General features: G+C 43.9%; 1 protein-coding gene and 1 long non-coding RNA gene across 5 annotated transcripts in view; one reads left to right on the plus strand and one right to left on the minus strand.

The window, feature by feature from the left end:
• Nucleotides 1-20,976, minus strand: part of SPEN (spen family transcriptional repressor) — a 65,901-nt gene that overhangs the window by 21,462 nt on the left and 23,463 nt on the right. For 3 of the 4 annotated variants that reach the window (XM_048326024.1, XM_048326022.1, XM_048326021.1), the window contains exons 4-5: nt 1,838-1,998; nt 449-649 (exon numbers count right to left, since the gene is read on the minus strand). In XM_048326024.1, coding sequence (XP_048181981.1) covers nt 449-649; nt 1,838-1,998 — 362 coding nt within the window. The remainder of the gene's footprint in view (nt 1-448; nt 650-1,837; nt 1,999-20,976) is intronic. The other variant, XM_048326023.1, reaches the window with a different exon arrangement.
• Nucleotides 12,476-16,016, plus strand: LOC125336917. Its single transcript, XR_007207886.1, has 2 exons — nt 12,476-13,100; nt 13,368-16,016. It is a non-coding gene; the product is annotated as an uncharacterized LOC125336917 (long non-coding RNA).

The following is a 20,976-nucleotide window of genomic DNA, read 5'->3' on the forward strand; positions in this document are numbered from 1 at the left end:
ATTTTTAAAGAAGCCATTGAAGTGCAGTCTGAGAACTTCACCACATGCTCAGGGCTGCAGCTCTCACTGGTTGGTCACGTGGGCTGTGCTGCTCAAAACGCAGCACTCGTTGGCTGTTTTAATTAAAAGGAGACAAAACGAGGCTGGGAGGACTCAGTGCTGTGCTCACACCACCCACTGGCAGCTGCTCCACTGAGACGTGGTAGATGAGATCGTTCCTTCCAGCGGATCCCACTGTTTGGGAGGATGGCAGCTTTCCTTCTCTGAGGCTTAAGACTGGAACTCTCTTGCTGTTTGATCCAAGAGCATCCACTCTTTTTGCTCTGGAATTTATTGTGGCATTTTTCCCAGTTTCTTTAAAACATGTTTCCTACTTCTATTCTGCCTCTTTATGACAGCTCCTGAACACACCCAGAGCCGTCCCATGGGAGAAGGGCATGGACCTTACCTGGTCCTATCCAGGCCGTGACTTCAATCTGCATGCCAAAGAAAAGCTTTCCTTTGGAGGCATTTAGTGCTTTCTCCTGGTCCTCCTGCTGCCGGAAGAACACCAGGCCATACCGTTCCTCAGACGCGCCGTGGATCTGCACTGACGTCACCTTCCCATACTTCTTGAATTCATGGAAAAGTCCATCTTTAAGGCTTGTATCTAAACCAACAAGTAAACATTAGTACTGCAGAAACATAGCTTCTACTGACTCAGCAGCACCATAAAAGACATGAAGAACTCTGACTGTCTTTCTCAAATGTGACTTCATCCCACTTAACTCGGTGCTCACACAAGCGCCCTTTTTAATTTGGGATGTTAATTTTGCCAATGTCCAAAGCTTCTGGCTGATCTTTCTCTTTGCCTGGATTTTTAAACTCAAGAAACTACACATACAAGGTTTTACATGGCTAAAGCTGGTGGTGGATGGTTATTGCTTCTAAGAGACACCCAGTTCCATGTGAAGAAGAAATAAACAGGGATACTTTATTAAAATACCCACAGCAATACTGCGCACAGCTGGGATGAGGTGTCTGGAATGGAGGCTGGAGTCATAGAGTGTTCAGTCCAGTCAATTCAGAAATATAACCAGGCAGATTCATCAGATTTTGTGGAATCTGACTCAAGCCCACACAATCTGTCTGGGATTCGTGGGGTATTGACCTCAGCATTGTGTCCTTTCAAGGAATATGACAGGCATTAAATCTACTGGAAGATACCAACACATGAGGTACTCTGCTCACAAGATTAACAGATACTATTTTAGCTCAGCCAGTGCTTTTGCATCCATGAATTTCATTAAAACTGTTTCACAACTGATCCTATGCTGGTTTTTCCTGTGGGATCTCTCCTGTGCTCAGCACAGGGAACAGGGAGTGATCATGGGCCGCTCCTCAGCACATGGTTTCCTGGGTTATTTTCCATGCAATATCCATTGCCTTTACAAATATGCTTAGGGGTGTTTTAAAGCACTCAAACTGCAACAGAAAACCCTCAACTTTTTGGATTAAAAAAGAAATTGAAGGGTGAGAGGTGAGGTTAAACAACTGAAGTATTAAGTTAAAAAATGGAGATGTGTCAGTTTTCTCCCTGAGAAAGCCCACATTACTGTTTGGAAGCACCAGTTCCAGGGCCTGGAAATGCCCAATACTTGGAGCTGGGAGCAGCAGGGCTTCTCACAGATGGTCACTAATTAAGCAATTTTCCCACTGTCACACAAGAACTGAGGCAGAAGCAGGGAGAGAATCCGGTCCTCGGAGGCCGCACGTGGCTGCTGCGTGTCACTCAGTACAGGTTACTCAACCAGTCCCCTCCCTTTTTTCCCCTGTTCCCCTTTCCGAGGGAATTTACCTGTTGAGCGCACTGGAAGATTTTGAACCTTGATCCCAAAACTCTTCCGGGGCTCATCCTTCTCCAGCGATGGGAGCAGCTGGGACGCGGGTGCGGGGACGGCTGTCGACTGCACCGAGCGTGCCGGGGACTCGTCGCTTGAGCTGCTGCTGGAGTCACTGCTGGGAACGGCATGGAGGGTAGGACAGGTGAGTGCATGGAGTGGAGTCACCCGGGAAATGGTTCTTTTATTAAAAAAGGAAAATACCAGAGTTTCGGCTCGTCTACAGGTCTTCCTCCCTTTTGTGCCTGATTCTGTTTCCACGCTGCAGCCCAGTTATTCACAGGAATTTAAGAGTCTTTCTACAAATATTCCCCTCCAAAGCCCTCAGAGGAGACAGGCAGGGAAGTGGAATATGGGTAAAATGTCAGCAAGATCCTGTTACACGCCCTGACAATGGTGGAGATTTAATTAAGTGTAATGCAATGTTGGACCAGCTCAGGAACTGTGTGGGAAGACTGGAAAAATACAGGGACGATGCACAGGTCTGACAAAGCCTCAAAATCCCTCCCAGCACTCTCATGTACAGAAAAGAAATATTATTGTGCTCTCAGGCATCTTTCCTCAAAAGGCCTGTACTCCAAAGAGACCACGTGTGAAAATCATGGCAAGTATTTTGGTCAACTGCTTGGGAATAACCTGGATAGATGCGGATGTCCATGACCCTGTCCCAGCCCACGGCTTGGGGTAGAACAAGATGATCTTTAAGATCCCTTCCAGCCCAAACCACTCTGGGATTTTCTATGAACCAGCAAACACTATTTCCAGGCTGAGCCTCAACCTCCAACTTCAGGATATGAAGAATTCAGACCCAAGAACGCCTTTTATAAATAATAATTACAGTGGAAGAGGATTTGCATGTTAGATCACGGAGGGAGTCAATCTAATCCACGGACTCGGGATCGTTCGATGCTTCGAGGAGAGGCAGAAATAGAGAGAATATAATGTTATTAAAGCTTGCCCAGTGGGGACACGTCATCTTGCTTCAGTGGCTCATTTCTTCCCCGAGGCACGAGGGCTCAGAACAGCGCTAAAAATAATTTTGTCTGACATAACCCCAGAGACTCTCGTTCTCCATTACACGAGCAGCCTTCGAAAAAATTCTGCTGGAATTTTAACTCGGAGGCTGGAGCGGGGGGGAGATGTGCCACGTACTAAAATAACCCTGTCAGTCTGAAATTTGCTGCTTGATTGAATTTTTATGTTCCTCTCCACATTGTATTAGAAAAACGATAGGCAAGTTTATCTTTTTCTTATCTTAAATATTTCATACCCTTCTTACAAACCTTCTTGCCATTAAACCACTTAACTTTTCCATTACTTTTTTCAGAGAAACCATTTCAGACTTCTAATAATTTCCAAGATTTGATTTTGTGAGCTCTTCTACTACTTTTTTTGTGGGTGTTTTTATTCAAATGTTCAGAAAACCTGGTTTTCTTTCTGAACATCTTGGTGCAACGAGCACTGTGGCACATTCCCAAAAGCCCTTGGGCTCTGTCCCCATTATATTTGGAGGCGCAGAAGGGAAGACAATCTCTGTCCCAAAATACTTACAAACAATCCAAGAAGGATATAAAAACAGGCCAGACCAAAATAAAACACAACAAAAAAGGTCAAAAATGCAGAAGTAATAAACATGAGAAACTCTGCTGCCGGTCTCACCCTCTCATTACAGCCCTCCCATCCCATCAAGCCACTTCACACGTTGGTGCCTTTCCCACACATTCTCCTCCTACTCCTCCAGCCCCGGAGGAGGAAGTTCAGCATCACTTTGGAAGAGGAGTGAAAATAAAGCCATGCCAGGAACGAGTGAAAAACTGAGCCCTTCCTCCTGCCCTGCTCTTCCCAAGGGCAGCTGCCCTGCACCACCCAACCTCTCACTTCATGGATAATAAATAACATTTCCCTTCCCAGCTACAGTCCCTTGTGTTTCCCAGCAACGAATCTCCCACCATCAAGATGTCCCTTCACAGCCTCATTTTTCTGCTAAATTGCTAAACTGCCTTTATTTCTGTCTCACCTGCGGACCCTCCTTTTGTGCCCTCTTCATTAATGAACTATTTAATCACTGCAAGTGAAGAGTGCAGCATTTCCTCCTCATCTTTATCCCACTCCCTCTGCCTCCTGCATTTCCACTAAATCACCTCAAATCCACACCAAACTGAAGTTCTTCTCTACAGCATTTTGGGAAAAGGACAAACCCAACTCCACATGAACAGGGCCTCAGTGTTCTCCAGGAGTAACATCAGCCATCCATCGCCTGCTACTGGGAAATAAATTGGCAAAGAATAGAGAAACTTCTTTAAACACACAAATATAGGGCAAAGGATGTGTGTGGGGAGAAACTGAAAATAATTCCCAAGCTGACAGCAGCTCCACGTGGTTCAGCAGCCCCTGGAGAAGGCTAAAATAGGATTTTAGGGCTGCAGATCCCTCTGCCATGTGCACATTTTTACTTTCCCTTCTCACATCTTGATGCTCCAACCAACTCCCTACTCCCAAAGCCTTTAGAATTCCTGTGTGCTGAGATCGTATCTCTCGAGCAAGAGGCAGCGCTGAATTTATTTGAGCAGTGCTTTAGAATGGGGACAGGCTATTTTTACAGTTTGGGGGTTTTTTAATGAGGATGTTAAAAATATGGAACATACTGTTAAAATCACAGCATTCCACTAGAGAAAAAGTATTATCTTGGGATAACACCGCTAGATATCCAAGTGATGACACAGCAGTACAACAGGGTGATAAATTCTACAAAGGAGCCTGAACTCTGTGCAACTTTGGGAAACAAGGATCGTGCTGGTAACTTCCACTTCCCTAGGGAGTTTTAGGGATGTGTCTCCCTAAGCAAAGCAAGACTTTCTGAGACATTCCAGAAAAAAAAATTCATTATTTCATGACTATTTTAAGACAAGAAGAAGAAAGTATTGCAAGAACAATCCCCCCTTTCTTTAGGGAAATCCCCATCACTTTTCCAATTGAAGAAACATGGATATAATAATTCAAAAGTAAGTCAAAGGTTTGATGTTCTGTGAATGGGAGAATGATGGAAGAGTTAATTATAGCTGCTGTGTCACCCAGTTATAGCTCACAGCACAATCAAAATAAAGCATCTGACAGGGAATTATGTGGAGTCTCGAGCAGCAAAACACAACTCTTTTTCAGCTTTAAAAATACACAGATCTGAAGCCTGAAAGCTGCTCAAGGACAGGTTCCCAGAATATTAAAATGAGAATATGGCTTTGCTTTTCCCTGTGAGTAATTTTGAAAACAACCGCCCGTTGCCAACGCAGAAAATAAGTTATTAAAAATTCTTCTGGCGAAAGTTGGTTCATAAAGCTTTTAGAATGAGCTAGGGAAATTTTAACACAGGAATATAATAGGATAAAACAACAGCTCTGATAATCTCCTCCTTAAAAGTATTCCAACTATCAATAGGTTTTGGGGCAGGTCAAAAATGATGCAAAAATAGCTTTATAACTTCATTTTGGGCTTCCGCTACCAGCATTAAACCCGGGATGATTTTTTCCAGAAGCAGAGCGTGCTCTGGCACAAAGCCTTTTCCCAACACGGGAAAACCTGCTCTTCCACATCCCTGTAAAGTCAGCGGAGCAGAATGCCAGCACGCTGAAGAACTAATCTCCTGAGCTGTCACAACACACGCGCGGCGCCGGGAGGGAGCTGGGAACGGCTCCTCCGACATCCCGGCTCATGGCCCCGGAGCCTCCACAGTGCTCTGCACTTCTCCCGGGAACATGGGACCATTGGGGAAGAATTTGAGTATTTAACCAGGATTTCAGATGCTATTTTGTCCAGCCCAGATACTTCTAGAATCAGTTTCACTCTATGGCATCACAGCATTGAAGAAAAACGATTTTTGCATTTTACTGTCGGCAGAATCAGATGGAAAAACGGAGCCATAAGAGAGACTGTTCTTAGTTAAACAAGGGGTGGACATAAAAATCTTTCTCTTACACATGCACTTTACTACAGGTGTAGTTTACAAGCCCTTTTAAAACATTTATCTGCATTCCATAATTACTGATGAGTATATAAGGATGTGTGTTCTTACTCACACTATTTATGTACCCATTTTTCATCAACCATGATAAAATCTATTTGTAACTTACAGTATTTATCTATGTATCTATTTTCCAATAATCAAGATTAAATCTATTCATAATCCAATCTAAATCTTATCCACATGGGCTGATTCCCAAAGACTCAACACATAAGAGTCCATCAATGGGGTTCAGACCCAAATACACCTGGCTTCATAGACTCATAGAATATCCCGAGTTGGAAGGGACCCACAAGGATGGTGGAGCCCCATTTGTGGTCTCAGTACGTCGCAGCTCATTTAGCACACAGAATTTTCCTTTGCTCAGTTCTAAGCGCAAAGATGACATTTCAAATCCTGGTATCCCACAAACCACTCCTCGTTTCCAGAGAAATTTCTCATTTTCAGGCAATTACGTTTGCAGGTCTAGTGGCGATGAAGTTACGCTGGGTTTACGTGTGAGAAATGAAAGCACTGAGCGAAGAACACAAAGCCAGCCGTCCTTTGTTCCCACAAAAAGGAGATAAAAGAGAGACTCCAAGCCCGCCGATGGAACGGGAGACCCGCTGCTTCCTGTCAATGGCAGTGGTGCTGAATCAAGGGATCTCACAACCTGCCCTCCACCCTCCTGCAATTTTAGAATGTGGCACAATTGTCATTTCTGCCCATTGATTTGAGAGCGGTGAGTCAGCTGCAGGCTGGGGACTCCCTGTGAGCAGCAGGAGGGAAACAAAGCTGGAAACAAAGCGGGAAACACGGCTGGAAACACGGCAGCCGGTGGAGGACACAGCAGAGGGAAGCTTTAACGTGCTGCAGGTGCTGAGCTGCCAATGCAGGTTTAAAAAAGCAAAACAAAACCAACCTGTTGTTGCCCAGAGAAGCTGAGACTGCCCATTCCCTGGAAGTGTCCAAGGCCAGGTGGGACAGGGCTTGGAGCAACCTGAGGTAGTGGAAGGTGTCCCTGCCCATGGCAGGCGGTAGAATGAGATGAGCTTTAAAGTCCCTTCCAACCCAAACTATTCCATGATTCTGTCATTCCATGATTCTAACCTCTGATCGCTGGAGCAAGTTAAGAACAAAGCCACCTAAAACCAGTTAAAAACCCTTGCATCTTTCATGCCAAATTTCAGCTGTGAAAAAAGTAAAAATTAGGACTTTAAATTTTTTTTTTTACAGCTGCGTTCAAAAACTGTTTCATCAGACCTGGTGAAATATCCAGGATTTTTTTTTTTTACAGGAAATATGCAGAACGATCACTTCTTCCCTGCCAAAATTAACTTGAAATCAGGAACTCTGCCTGGCTCAGCTCGACTCAACACCCTGTCAGAATAATCTCTGAGTGAAGATTATCTCCTAGAAAGATCTACTGAGGACAGGCTCCATCCCCGCTGACGGCGGGCTGTTCTCACGGCTGATGTCAGCAGCAGATTCCCAAGCCGGGTCAGGAAATCCAAAGTTAACGTACAGTCATCTCCGAACGGAAGCAACAGGAACCCTCGGTTTTCTCCTTGTCCCTCCCATTCCAGATCCATGTTAAGCCACCACAGATGATCTCCATGCACAAAACACCATCAGTGACAGTGCTGTATGATCAGCTCTACCCAGAAGACACAAATCCTTGGGATACTTTATAGGCTTTGGAGAAAACCTGCTGGTTAGATTTCTTCAACCTGGGAAAACAGCACCAGAAAATTGCTCCAAGTTTCCTGAATGTACTGATGTGTTGTTTGGGAATAAAAAGAATTAAAAAGACCTGATTACTGCCAGCCAACACCTCTTGGCAACTGCTTAAAATAAAAGCTTAAAAATGTACTGTATTCCATTCTAGCAATGGATTAAAGATCTTTGCCTGTGAAACACTTGGACTTCTGGATGGAAAATGATATATTGGAGCAATATATGCACGGGGCTATTGCAGACTGGTATTTCTGACCTACTGCTAAATACTACATGAACCTAAGAAGGTATTTAATCAGAATTTCCCCTGTTCTCTACACCCACGTAAGTCAAAAATGCACATCAAATCACACGTTCCTTCCTAAGAACAGCAGTAGCCCATTCCCACAAAACTCCTGACATCACCCCATTAATCCAACAATCCAGGTGGCTGTTCTGCCACACTCAAAGAGGAATCATAGAAGCCCAGAAGGGGATTGGAAGAGACCTTAGAGATCATCTCATTCCAACACCCTGCCATGGGCAGGAATAACCACAACGAAAATTCCAGAGGTTTGGGCACACGGCGAGCAACTCCTTGTCAGAGCTGATTCCAACACTGACCTAAATATCCAAGCAAGCAGCAGGCAGTTATTCTGTACACATGACGGCAGCAGGCAGTTGTTCTGTACACATGACACGTCCCACACCAGGGTATTTGTATGGGAAAAAAAACATTTCACACACCTGCGGAAATAAATACGGGTTTTTTTCCCTTGTTCAAAGGAGCTGTTGAACCCGAAGTTGAAGATGTCAGAAAACCCAGTCCGACCTCTGAGGTTGGTTTGCATGAAGAGATCAAGAGGCAATGAGCCGTCGCCGCATTCTACCAACTGCAGGTGAGTGCTGAAGGGGCTCAGCCCACACAGGCAAACCACAAAGAGCCTGAACCCCGCTCCTCCGTGTCCAAACAAGGCTTTCCACCGGAAATATGGATACAAGAGAAAAGGCAGAAAAAGCCACCTAAACATTCCCTCAGTGTAATTACCCTGTGCCCATCACCCTGGCCTCGGCCCCTCCGGAGCAAAGCTCGCCGGGACGCGATTCTGTGACATTCTTGGCACCCGTTCAAGCCGCTGAGAACCTGCCACCCAAGGAACTTTGGTTTGTGCATGTCACACTGCAGTATTTAACAGCACTCAGCTATGATAAAACAATCCACCAAGAAGAGGGAAAGGCCAGACCTGCTGCATGGAAACAAAAACAGCTATAGAAAGCACACAACAGATAAAACCAGCATTTACAGCTCTGAAGAGAGATCATTAAATACTGCAGACTAATGAAACAAACAAGGACATCCTCCTTCCCTTAACTTTTTCTGCATTACCACACCCAGAGTTCAATGATCTCCTGCTGGCCTGGAATCCTAAATCCAAAGAAATGAAATTAAATGATGTTTAAAGGCCATGGGAAAGCAACACAACCATGACAACTCCATGTCTTTTGGGTGGACAACTAACACACACTGTTGCAGTATTTATTTCAGTCTCTGACCAGTAAGTTTTTCAAGGCACAGCCTCCAGATACTATTTACCATATATTTATCCCAAGTCAACTGAGTGGCTTATTAACATTCCATTTGCATTTCTGTGACAGGCCATGTATAAATATATATAAATATATTTACGTCAGTTGTTTTATCCTGATGTCTGACACCTGATCTTTGATGAAAGTCTGAAATTAATCACGGAGAAGATGGAGATGTTTCTCAGGACAGACTGCTCCCTCCCCCAGAACCACCTTCCCCTGCAGCCATGTGCCCTCAGAGTTTCCAGACAGCCTTGAGCTCCTTTTAATTCTTCCCTGCAACTAAATAATCCATTATGATTGCTAAAAATATGTATGTTTATATTAATCCCTGTCTGGCTGAGGACACTGTGCCCAACCCACAGTCGGTGTTGCTACCTCTCTTCTTGACCTACGTCCCCCTGCCCCTGGACTTTGTACAGCCAAAAATTAAAAACATTAATCTGAGGGGAAAAAAGTGTTGGTTACAAACACATTGGCCTATCTCTGGAGCAGAGCTGACTCAGCACTGACAACAGCTTCCCATTGCTGGGAAGAAGCTACTCAATCCCTGTGCTCCCCACGCTGGCCAGTGGCTTGGCCGTGGATGGGTTTGGTGTTGAATTTGGGAGCAACTGGAGTTACCTGCCTACCCAGCCACTGCCTTTTTGAAACATGGATGCTTCCTGGAAACAGTGGGATTGCTCACGCTCCAAAAAGAAACCCTGGGAAGCCAGAGGAAATGCTTTCTCAGCAAACGGCCACAGTGACAGAGCTCAGCGCAGGGAAAGATAAAAGTCATTGAGGCCTTGAGGGTGAAGTACAAAGCAGCTCTCCAGCTCTGCTTTCCCACAATTAAACTTCCACCGATGCAAAGAGGGAAGAAAGAGGGTGGGTGTGAGAATGGGTGAGCATGATGAGCTTCTGTTTAACATCACCTTCACGGAAGGAAGCCCTGGGTCAAGATCCCTCGTGAGAAGTGCTGCTGCGGTCACCCAGAACTCCCACCTCCTCCAGCCATGCTGCAGCCAAATTATTCCAAGCACTGCCAGGACATGCCTGAGGAAGAGCTGCTGCTCCAGGCATGGATCAGACAAAAGTTGGCCAAAAGCAGCGTAACTGTGTTATAAGGAAGAGCTTTTGCCACCTATCTGCTGATGATCTAAATTAGTATTTTGCAACTGACACCTCAGAGCACATGAAATCTTTGGACAAAAGCCGTATTTTAGTATAAGATTCATGGGAGGCTGTCTTAATATCCACTGCAGATGGAAAAGTAAGGTATGAAGAGGCCAAGGGCTTTGCCCAAGGTCATTCCGTGAATCACAGAGAGAACAGGCTCAGGAGTTTGATCTCCTGGCTCACGGGTGGCCAAGTCTTTTCAAAATACCAAGAAAGCAACACAGAATCATTTATGCTGGAAGAGAGCTCCAAGATCATCAAGCCCAACAGTTAAAGGCCACATCCTCAACCACAGCACTGCTTTCATGAAGGGACCTACTCGGCATCCTAGGAAAAAACACCAAGCTCTACTCCAAGTGCTCCCTATGAGCCAGGAGAGTGAAATGCCATTGAAAATGCAATCACCACTGCATCCAAGTAGGCTACTACACTTTACTCAAGGAGCAAAAAGCAACCTCTTTTTCCTTAAGAGCCCTGTCAAATGCATTCCTGGGAATAAACACTTCTAAATACAATTTTAAAACCATTTGGCATTGACTAAGTGTTGAACACTGGGCATCTTTCAGAAAAAAAGCCTTTCTCAGACATATGCTAGAACAAAAAAAGCCCTAGCACTGATTCACCTCCAGGTTACTGCAGTTATTTTTTAACATAAAGCTGCCGAAGATCACGGCAAACAGCCCCATAGAATTAATTCTGTCTTCGTGTTTTAGAAAAGCATCACACCTTGCCTTAAAAAACCAAACCAGGCACTATTTGCATGCACTGCCTCCTCCCAACCGAAGGCACTGGGTTTTTTTAGCAATACACAAAACACCATTTGTTGAAATTCCTGATTTGGAGCAGTTCTGAAATGGTGCATCCTCTCCTATAAACAGAATTGTTCCTGGGATGGGAGTTGCAATGGAAGGCATGCCAAGATACACAGCTGAGCTACAATGCTGCTTAAGTAAATTTGGGAACATGCAAAGCTTAATATAGAAATTCCCTTTATGGCAGCTAACACCATGGAAGTTTAGTACTTCTAAAAATGGTGACTATTGTCCAAAGAGAGAAATCCAAATTGAAATGGACAGAGTGACCCTAGTTCTCCATCCGAAATAAATCCATTTATCAAGGGTGTTTTTCAAAGAGAATTTCTATTCCCTTACATCTTAGAATCATAAAATACTCCTTCTGATCTAAGATTCTAATAGAATCTTCTACAGCCTTTCAAAGAAACACCAAAGAGATGAAGGGAAAAATAATTTTGGAGGGTTTTTTTTTTAATGCCCCTTTTTAGACCAACAACAGTGACTGGAGGAAGCACAGGAGAGCTCTGTAAAACCGGAATGGAAGCTGCTGTTCTGGAGTAAAGGACTACTTAAAATGGAAGGCCTGGGAAAAAAAATGTCATTTCTGTGATCTCAGGCAGCATAAATTATAGAGAGAAGACATTTGATGAGTTGTATGCTAAGGATTAATTTGCCATTTAAAAATGCAGGGAACAGATGGATCTCTTGGCTGGGACTATATTTGGGAATTACTTCATTTTGCTGCCCACATGCAAATAAAAATACAACTAAAAGTAGAACTTTTTGTGAGCTTTCACATGGGTAGAAAACACTGAAGTAATGAAAATAAAACCAAAAAGAAAATGTCTGTATGAAATAGGTAAAGTGCCACAGCACCTATTGTGGATCTGCAGTAGGCTGGGGGAGAGAACATGATTTTACTTTGTTGAGCAACTATGGAGGGTAATACCAGGCTTAGAAACTAAAAAAAACCCAAAACAAACAACCCAAAAACAACCCAGCAGAACTTGTATCACATGACAGAGTTTGCCACTTAAGAGTAACTTCTGAAAAAGCACCTTGTTGTAATTTAATTCCATGGAATTTGTTAGGATTACATCTCCACACACGGTCAGAAGGTCCAGGGATTCTTCCCAAAAGCCTGGGCCAGTTCCATCGCACTGACTGGGGATCGCAAAGCATGGGTAAGAACTTAATTTGTGACAAAAATGCAAAAGTAGGGGAAAATCCAGAAGAAAATGCCTTACACCTCCCTGGACCGAGTGCCTGTACAGCCCTGACCTCCACCCCGCATGGCAGCAGCTGGGAAAGGAGGAGCAGTGTGAGGCATTTCCTCTGGCACAGTGGAGACAATGGGACGGAAGAAAAGTCCTCCAAGGAATTCCCACAGGCAAAGCCTGTGTGTTTTCCTTATGGGAGCCAGTGCTTTCAAACCCCCAAACCATGGCAGCTACATGTACAGGATTAATTAAGTACCTTCCTTTTTTCCACGTGATTTCTCCAAGTTCAAGGGAAATTGCATACTGAAAAGCAAACCCAACATCAACTCCTGAGACGACTGTTAGATACCATCTCTGTTTCTCCTCTAGCAACATAACGAGCCTTTCCTCTTTCCCTCCACCTCAAAAACAAACAAACTGAAAACTTCACCCAGCAAAGCCCCGACCGGCGCAGGACGTCCTCGGCGTATTCCCAGACTCCGGAACAGGGATAAGCACAGCTCCGCACACGTTTAGAAAACGAAGAGGAATAGAAAATCTGTACTAACCCGACAGCTTCCTTTCTGTGACTATTCATCCTTCACAATCCAACAGGACACACCAGCCAGTAAACAAACATGGAAGGGAGGGACCAACTTCAAAGCAACTGTGTAAATCTTACATAATTTGAGGGTTTGAGATCTTGCAGCAACCTCTTACCCAAGGAGGTGTCAGATGATCCAAGGAGGTCAGACCTGTAGCAGCCACAGTAAGTAGGACACTTTGCATCTCACTCAGCCCAGCCCAGCATCATTTCTCCGCAGGGACCTGGGGCCGGGCATTCTTGGCAATTCACTTTCAGGAGGAGAACAGTGCCTTTCTTTCACACATCACCACGCCAGCAAAGCTCTCTGCCCTCAAATGGATGAAAGATAATAAATACGTGAATGCCCTTACGGCCGGGATCTGCTGGAAATGTATCTTAATTATTCTTGATTTTTAAAGGGTTTGATGAGGTTCTCTTATTTTTGCCCAGGTATAAAACTGATTTCTGGGCATCTGCAGAGAACATCCCGCAACCGTGGAAGAAGTGAGGATACAGCCCTGAAAACCACTTCCCTCTCATAGAAAGGATTCTCCAAGAGGTACTTTTCCTGCCATCCTGGATTTCCAAGTGTCTTCTAGCCAAAACCATTGCTTTGAGCTAAATAAAGCAACTGAGCACTGAAGCCCAGACATTTCTTGAAGAGAAGGAATTAAAAGGCTCCACGTCTCGCTTCTCCAGACAGGAGAGTGCAGTCACGGTTGGAAGAAGCAGGAAAGAAAGGAACAGGTCCCCCACCTTTGTTACGGGCCTCTTGCGAGGAGGGATCACAGAGAAGTCCTGTTTCTTAATGCCAAAGCTATTTTTGTTCTTGTATTAGGCACTTAATGAATAATTATGCAAAGACTTTATTCACATGGCATCTCCACAGTGCACGTCTCCTTCTTCCTCCTTTTGGAAACTCAGCTTCCCTTCAAGACTTTAAAAAATTTGGACCACGTCCCAGCACATATAAATTTTTCCTCCTCTACAGAACACATCGAAGCCCTCACCTCTCTCCCAAGCCTGTGATTTTCCACTCGGAGCTGCGCTGCTGTCTCCTCTCCGAGTGGCATTACGAGCTGACCACAAGGATCTGGAGTGGGATCCCTAATCTCCTGCTAAGAAGCTTTTGCACTTAAACCCTTGATGCCATCATTAGTGGTTTCGGCGCTCGCGACGTTACGGCCGGACTGTGCTCGATGCCAGGACGATAAGGGCAAAGCTAAGTGCATCAGGTACACGGTTAACTCAATGGGCAAAGATTAGGGGATGATACTATTTTTTATTTTTTCCCCAATAAGGCTTATTTACTATTAATTCCCACCCGTGATCTTATTTAATTACAACATGTTCCACCTGAAGTTGTTTGTAAGATTAATGCCCAAGTCGCAGCGATACGCCTCAAGGAGACCTGCTCTCCCAGCCCTTAGGTTTTACAGGGAAGGTTCTCCTCCTGCATCCACGCCTCTGGCAGAAGCAGAAACATCCTCTTTGGGAAAAAAAAAAATACCAACAAATCACTGTATTTGCAAGTCCAAAGGGACGCGCTGTCTAGGCTTTAATGGGAACACGTATGGCTGAGCCCAGGCAGTGCCTGGATTTTTCCTTTGATCACTGTAATGACTGGTATTTTTTCAGGAAGCGTTCAATACAGCCTTCCTCTTCTGCTATTCATCCCTCCACGTGAATATTCATTAGAAATTATTAAACTGCCCTTTATTCCAAAGGTCTGTACGACAGGGATCCTCTCCCCCACCTCTGGTGCCTGCGGTGTCTGTCTCTCCATCTGAGCTGACTCCACCATTGCTGCAGATAAGCGCTTCCAGACTACGATCCCTCTAATCTATTTTAGCCATGATTCACATCCGAGCTGTGTGTGTCTCCCAGAGGAAGGGGAATCTGGACCACTTGTGCAGAGGGAGGCAGCCACCACAGCCCATGGCACCACACGTTTCCCTGTTTTCCTTGGCTTTCTCGGGGCTGGTTTCCCCTTGCTCTCCCAGTGTACAGCACAAAGAGAACACGAGGCACAATTCTTCCTGCCTCCAGGATCCCTCAGACTAAGACCAGCCTCTGAGCAGTTACACGGGCAGCTTCAACTTCCCTGACCTCAGCTAATTCTTTCCTTCCCTCAGCCTACTCAAGATGATTAAGCAAAATACTTGGAAGGAAATCAAAGTCTTAAAAACGCAATTAGAAGTGACCATTTTGTTAATACGTGCACACACAACCCCAAAGTCAAACCCAATCCAACAGCACCTGACCTTCGGGAAAACAGCAATTTTTAGCAGCTCCCACGGACTTAAGGAACAGCCTAAAGTCTCCCACAATGCTGGTAGGAACAGTGCCTTCCACATAGCTCAGGTTTTTCCCACCATTCCTAAAAAAGAAGGTTAGGAAGACATCAAATCACCAATTCTCACACCAGACACCGACTCCCACAGACCTGCAGCTGTCCAGGGGTGTCTTAAAAATATCATTTTTAACACGCATCCTTCCACACACCCAGATCTTCCTCCCCCAGCTGAGAAAAAGGCAAGTTCACAGGAGGGACTGGATTCAGCTGCCACAAATCCTCATATTCTGAAGAAAAGATTCTGATCTCATTGCAAGAAACCTTTAAAGCATTGAAATAATAATGATCTCTTTAACAACAATAAAGTCGTTTGAAATTACCAATAAAGTTGTTTGAAAATAGTTATCATAGTAATGAAACAGAAATGTTTTTCTAGGGCAATTTCCACTTCACCCATCCACCACATATTTTTAAGACTCCCTTCCCGAAATTAATTTGAAAAAAGATTTTATTTTTCTCTGCCTGCAAAGAATCAAATGCACTTTGAGAAAGCAGCAGTTGAGCTTCTGTGCCTCGACACAGAAACAAAGCCTGACAGCCCAGATTTAGATAACACCTACTTCTGCACATTTAGGAAGAGGCTTAATTGCTTTGTCATTTAGAGCCAGCAATTACCAACTATTACTGGGAGTGCGGCGGGGGTGGGGGTATTAATTGCAGCCAAATGTCCACTCTTTTTTGGGCAGCTCACACCAAGAAAATTATGTACTAAATAAAAAAGAAATTAAAACTCCTCTTTGTTATAACGTTTCAAAGTATTTTATTGCCTATTTATATGTAAGATGGGGGATGGGCTCTCCCAGAGGGGCCAACAACGATGGAATTTCTATTTTATTTTGAAATTGTGTCCAATCACGGCACTGGTGGTATTAGGATGTTGGAGCAGGCTCCAAAATCGCCCTTTTGGGGAGATTTTTGGGGCTGATTCTTCCAGCGAGGAAACCAGAGCGAGCAGAGCATTTAAGGTTTAAAAAAAAAAAAAAGGACCTAAAATTGGAAGGTTGAGAGGGAGAGAGGGCAGTTTTCCCCTCGGAGCCGGCTCTGACACAGAGGCTGCTGCTTCATTTCCCTGCGCTGCGTGAAGGGAAAACCTTCACGCAGGAGCGAGAGCTGCTCCAGTGCTAAGGTGGGGGAGGGATTGTATTTTTTTTAAAGTGCTTTTTTTGTGGCAATCGCGGTGTTTTTCCGCGGGGCCCGGGCGGCCCCGCCCCGGGGGCGGCGCGGCGGCCCCGGCCGGCTCCCGCCGGCTTAGACCGGTTCTCAGTGCAAACAACCGCCCCCCGCCTGCTGGGGCACCAGGACGGCGGAACACCCGCTTTCCCCCCACAAAACACCCGCTTTTCCCTCAGAAATACCCGCTTTTCCCTCAGAAATACCCGCTTCCACCCTCACCGAAACAGTCGGGTGAGGTGGCTCCGCGGCCGTGCCGCCATTACAGCGGCGACCGCGCTGCGCCGGTTGTGAGGCGAGAGAAAGCGGCGGGGTTTCAGAGCGAGATAGAAATCTTATTATGCAACGCACATTTTTAATAGATTATTGCCGAGTCCAGGGCTGAGGTAATGCAGGCTGTCAGCAGCCGGGGCGGGAGGCCGAGGGACGAGCGGGTTGCGGCCGCTCCCTCCCAAGGGCACCGAGGCACCATTTCTTCACCATCCGTGAGGAGAAGTTTGATATATCACGTTATTTTTTTCCACAGAAGGATCTATTTATGTGGTTACACATGCACAGGTACGTCTTTTTCGGCATATCTCGAGTATAAAGGTTTGCTTTCTGTATTATAATCTCTCAAAAGCCATCTGAAAACTTTCTGCCTGTGCTCAATCTCAAGAAACTCGATACAGTCCCCAAGGGTAAAAAAGCCACATTTAAAGGATGGTCTCGGTTATATTTAGCTGAGCAGCAGCACAGGCTGACACGAGCAGAGACACAAGGAAGAACAAAGTGAAAACGCTCGACAGTTGGTCACAAAAACCTGCGAGTATCTGAGGTGGATTTTTTTTTTTTTTTTTTTTTTTAAATTTTCCTTTCCCTAATTCACATTTTGCCGCGCGGAGAGAACATCAAAGCAGCACATGGGTTTGTGTGAACAAAAGGTAAAGATGAGGTGTTTCACCTGACTGTCAGGATTTACTGTTGCCTTTGTGTAATGGAAAAGGCTTCCTACTCTTAAGAAATTCTTTAATTTTCTTTTCTAAATCTTCACCTAATTCTTTTCCCATACAAACAGGAGCCTGCTCAACCCTGTCGTTCTACCAGAATAGATTAAAAATTTTCAGCTCATCTCAACAGTACCAATGTATGTGGAATTATTTAATCTTGACAAAAGCCATCTCACAGATGCTTCAATAAAGACTAAACAGCTACATTTAACCTCATTTTTCCTGATTTTTGATCTGTCCTCAGCACAGGCATCTCCAAACCCACTCAAAATCCCAAATCCCAGCTAAGTCAGTGATTCATCACTTCTGGCAGCAAACGACGCGGGAAGAAGATGAAGACAATGGTAGAGAAAGGTTTGCGTTATGTAATGAAACTAAAACTCACTTTTTTCTACTTTCGCTTCAGTTGTTGAAACAGGGTAAGAAAGTCCCTGACTAAATAAAATACACTGGAGGTTTCAGGGAGCCTGTTTTTCCCATAATTAAAATTCTCTTGGCAGTGTTTTTCATCAGTTTATTTCAATATTAAGACACACATGTATTCCATTCCAATGGTAATTCCTTGCTCCAGAAAGAATTTCATCACAGAGAAATCTAAAATTAAATCCAATCTCTAATTACCTTATGCCTTGCCCTCTTGTCATGAGAACTTTAAATACAGCTATTAGAATTTTTAAAAATTCCTTTTCAAATATCTGTATGTGCAACTTCTTCCCATTGCTTGATTTCAGCAAGACTGGAATAACTATGTTCACCTAGATCTTGGTGAAAATAAAACCAGTGTTTTATCTAAGCTGAAAATGCTCCTTTAATTTCACAATATCTATTTCATATTACAAGCTATAGGGAAATAGTCATCTAACTAATTATTCATCCAGCTCCAGCATCCTGGAGATGAGACAACCAAATAAACACTCTTAAAAATAAATTAAAGGTGACTACATTACATACTATAGGAAATTATTCATTTAACTGACAAATCCTCCAGCATCCTCCACATCAGACAGCTGAATAAGCACTCTTAAAAAATAAATTAAAGGCCAAGGGAAATCTCAGGTCGCTTATCTGTAAATTGAACACATGGGGTGTTCACACTTCCACAGCCTGGACATCACCTTACAGGAAATCAAATACTTCTGCCTGGATTTTTGTAAATGTATTCAAACCCCATCCCAACAAGGATTTTAGGAGCGAAATGCCCCACTCTCAGCACCGGGTGGTTCAGCACACTGCTGCAGCAAAGCTTTAAAAATAATCACTAACACATGGAGCAGCAAGAGACGTGTCAGGCCATTTGACGTTACAAAACTGAATCAAAAAGCCCAGAAATTATTTTTAGTGCATTAGAGCACCTCGACACGCAGCCTAGAAAAGAGCTTCTTCTACCAAAAAAAAAAAACCAAAAAACAACAAACCAACCAAACCAAAAACACGGGGGATTTTTCCAGGAGGTTGGGCAGGGCACAAACAAAATCTGGTTTGCTTCCTATGGGATCACCCAGCTTCCATCGCATGGCCAACTTCTTCCATGACACAGTACAGAAAATATGTTTGCTAATGTATCATTTGTGGTGTGTGTCTGAATCACCAAAACTGAGAAACTGAGGCTTCTAGTGGTGGCAAATTGTCATTTTTTAAGGGCTTTTTTATTCTTTCAAGGTGATAAAAAAATTCCATCAACCCTTTTCCACAATATGAGTGGGGAATGAGCAATCTCACATTAAGAAGACTTCAAAACACAAATTCCTCCTCAAATCCACGCAGGAACCATCCACATCCACTGGCTTCCTCACCTCAGCCCAGCAGGCAACTTCTGAGAGGCCACAAAACAACCCAAATAAAGCCTGGCTTTAGATAATACCAGTTATTTTTAACGTGTTCTTTTTTGGTTTTAGTTTCTAAATTACTCCCTTGCAGCTCCATTACCTGCAAAGGCTCCCAAAATAGCAATTTAATGCAAAGTTTAGTTGAGATCCAACACAATAAACGCTTTATGAAATAAAGGCTTTTTTGGGTAGTTTTTTAATTTTTAAGCAATCTGCAGATCATGTTTCTTCACGTTACTGTCCAGAAAAATCAGCTCCATTTAATCAGTGTTATTACTTCACACAGCTCTTGAAAACCACAAGCAAGGAAACCCAAACTTCTCCTTCACTACCTTTCTGCTGCTTTTTCACAGCTCCGGAAGGACAGTGCCTGGAACAAAAGTTCCCACAAGTGTTGAACACGCCCCGTGTGTCCCAAACACTCTCCAGGGCAGGGAACACAACTTTGCCAGCTGAGACCAACAGGACGAGACTTGAGTGACCAAGTTCTTAAATTTCAGAAGAATTCAGTGTCATAAAGACCTTAGTAACACCATGGCGTCGCAAAATTGGCCATTTCCACTTACAAAAAAGCCATAAGAGAATCTCCAGCTTGCTAAAATCCTCAAGACTACCACGGAAATTGCAGGCAATAATTATTCTCCAGACAAATAAAACTGGATATATTACACAGCAAGTGGGAGCACCAAACCAGGGGAAAGGCTCACCAGCAGTGTATGAGTGGCTTAATATTTACATGGCTAAATTCAAAGTGTGTTGAAAATTAAACACGTGTGCTGTGAAAGACTTCAAGGTCAGGTGGGGTTTTGCTCCCCAAAGTAAAGAGAGGGTTAAATGTTTATTAATATCTAACTGATTGCTGAGAAACATGTAAAACTCCTTTCTGAGCCTTCAAAATTAAATATACAATCCACCAGATTCCATTACTTGCTCGACTGAGTTTGATTTTATTGTATGAATAAGAAAAAAATGTTTTATTTCCTCCCAGAGTATCGTCTACTTTTCCATTACTACAACTAGAAATTGCCAAGAAAATGAAATGCTCAAGCACAGCAGACACTGCTTTTCTTCTCATTAAATCTTAAAACTTGGTTCCAGTGGGATCATATTTAGCCCTCTCAAATTCAGAACAGGATTTCATCCCGCCTCGACATCCCAACAATGACATTTTATAAATACTACAAGTTTCTTGGACGCCCTTCTCATTCCGCAAGGAGCAGAGAAGCACCAGTAGAGATTTTTTCTTCTTCCCCTGCTTCAGATTTTTTTATTAAACCTTAAATGTAACCAGCCCTCCTTTCAGTCCATCTTCTCTAGGATTTTTTTGAGACCTCTGGAAATCTCACCGATTTTTCTGAGCTGTAATAAGTGTGAAAAATCTTTGACAAAGGGTTGTCTTTATTCAAGCATTAAGCTCTCATTGAGCGAAGTGCTGGAAATAAACAAGTGCTTAAAGCAACCTGTAAGTTGTCTTAGATCTTCACCTGCTCTCCAGCTGAGACAGAACCTGGATTTCTAAATCCATGAGGAGAAAACAATAATTAAAAGAAGTCAATTAAATCCTTGCATGATTCTTCAGACATGAGGGGGTGGAGCAATCAGAAGAGGAGAAACTGATTTCCTCATCTTCTCTTCTGTACACTCTCCATGGGTGTCAGCCCATCTCACCCTTCCAGAAGGTTCAACATTCAAGGTAAGATTGTGTGAGAATAATTCCC

Source organism: Corvus hawaiiensis, chromosome 22 (assembly GCF_020740725.1).
Source record: "Corvus hawaiiensis isolate bCorHaw1 chromosome 22, bCorHaw1.pri.cur, whole genome shotgun sequence".
In the NCBI taxonomy this organism is placed as follows: domain Eukaryota; kingdom Metazoa; phylum Chordata; class Aves; order Passeriformes; family Corvidae; genus Corvus; species Corvus hawaiiensis.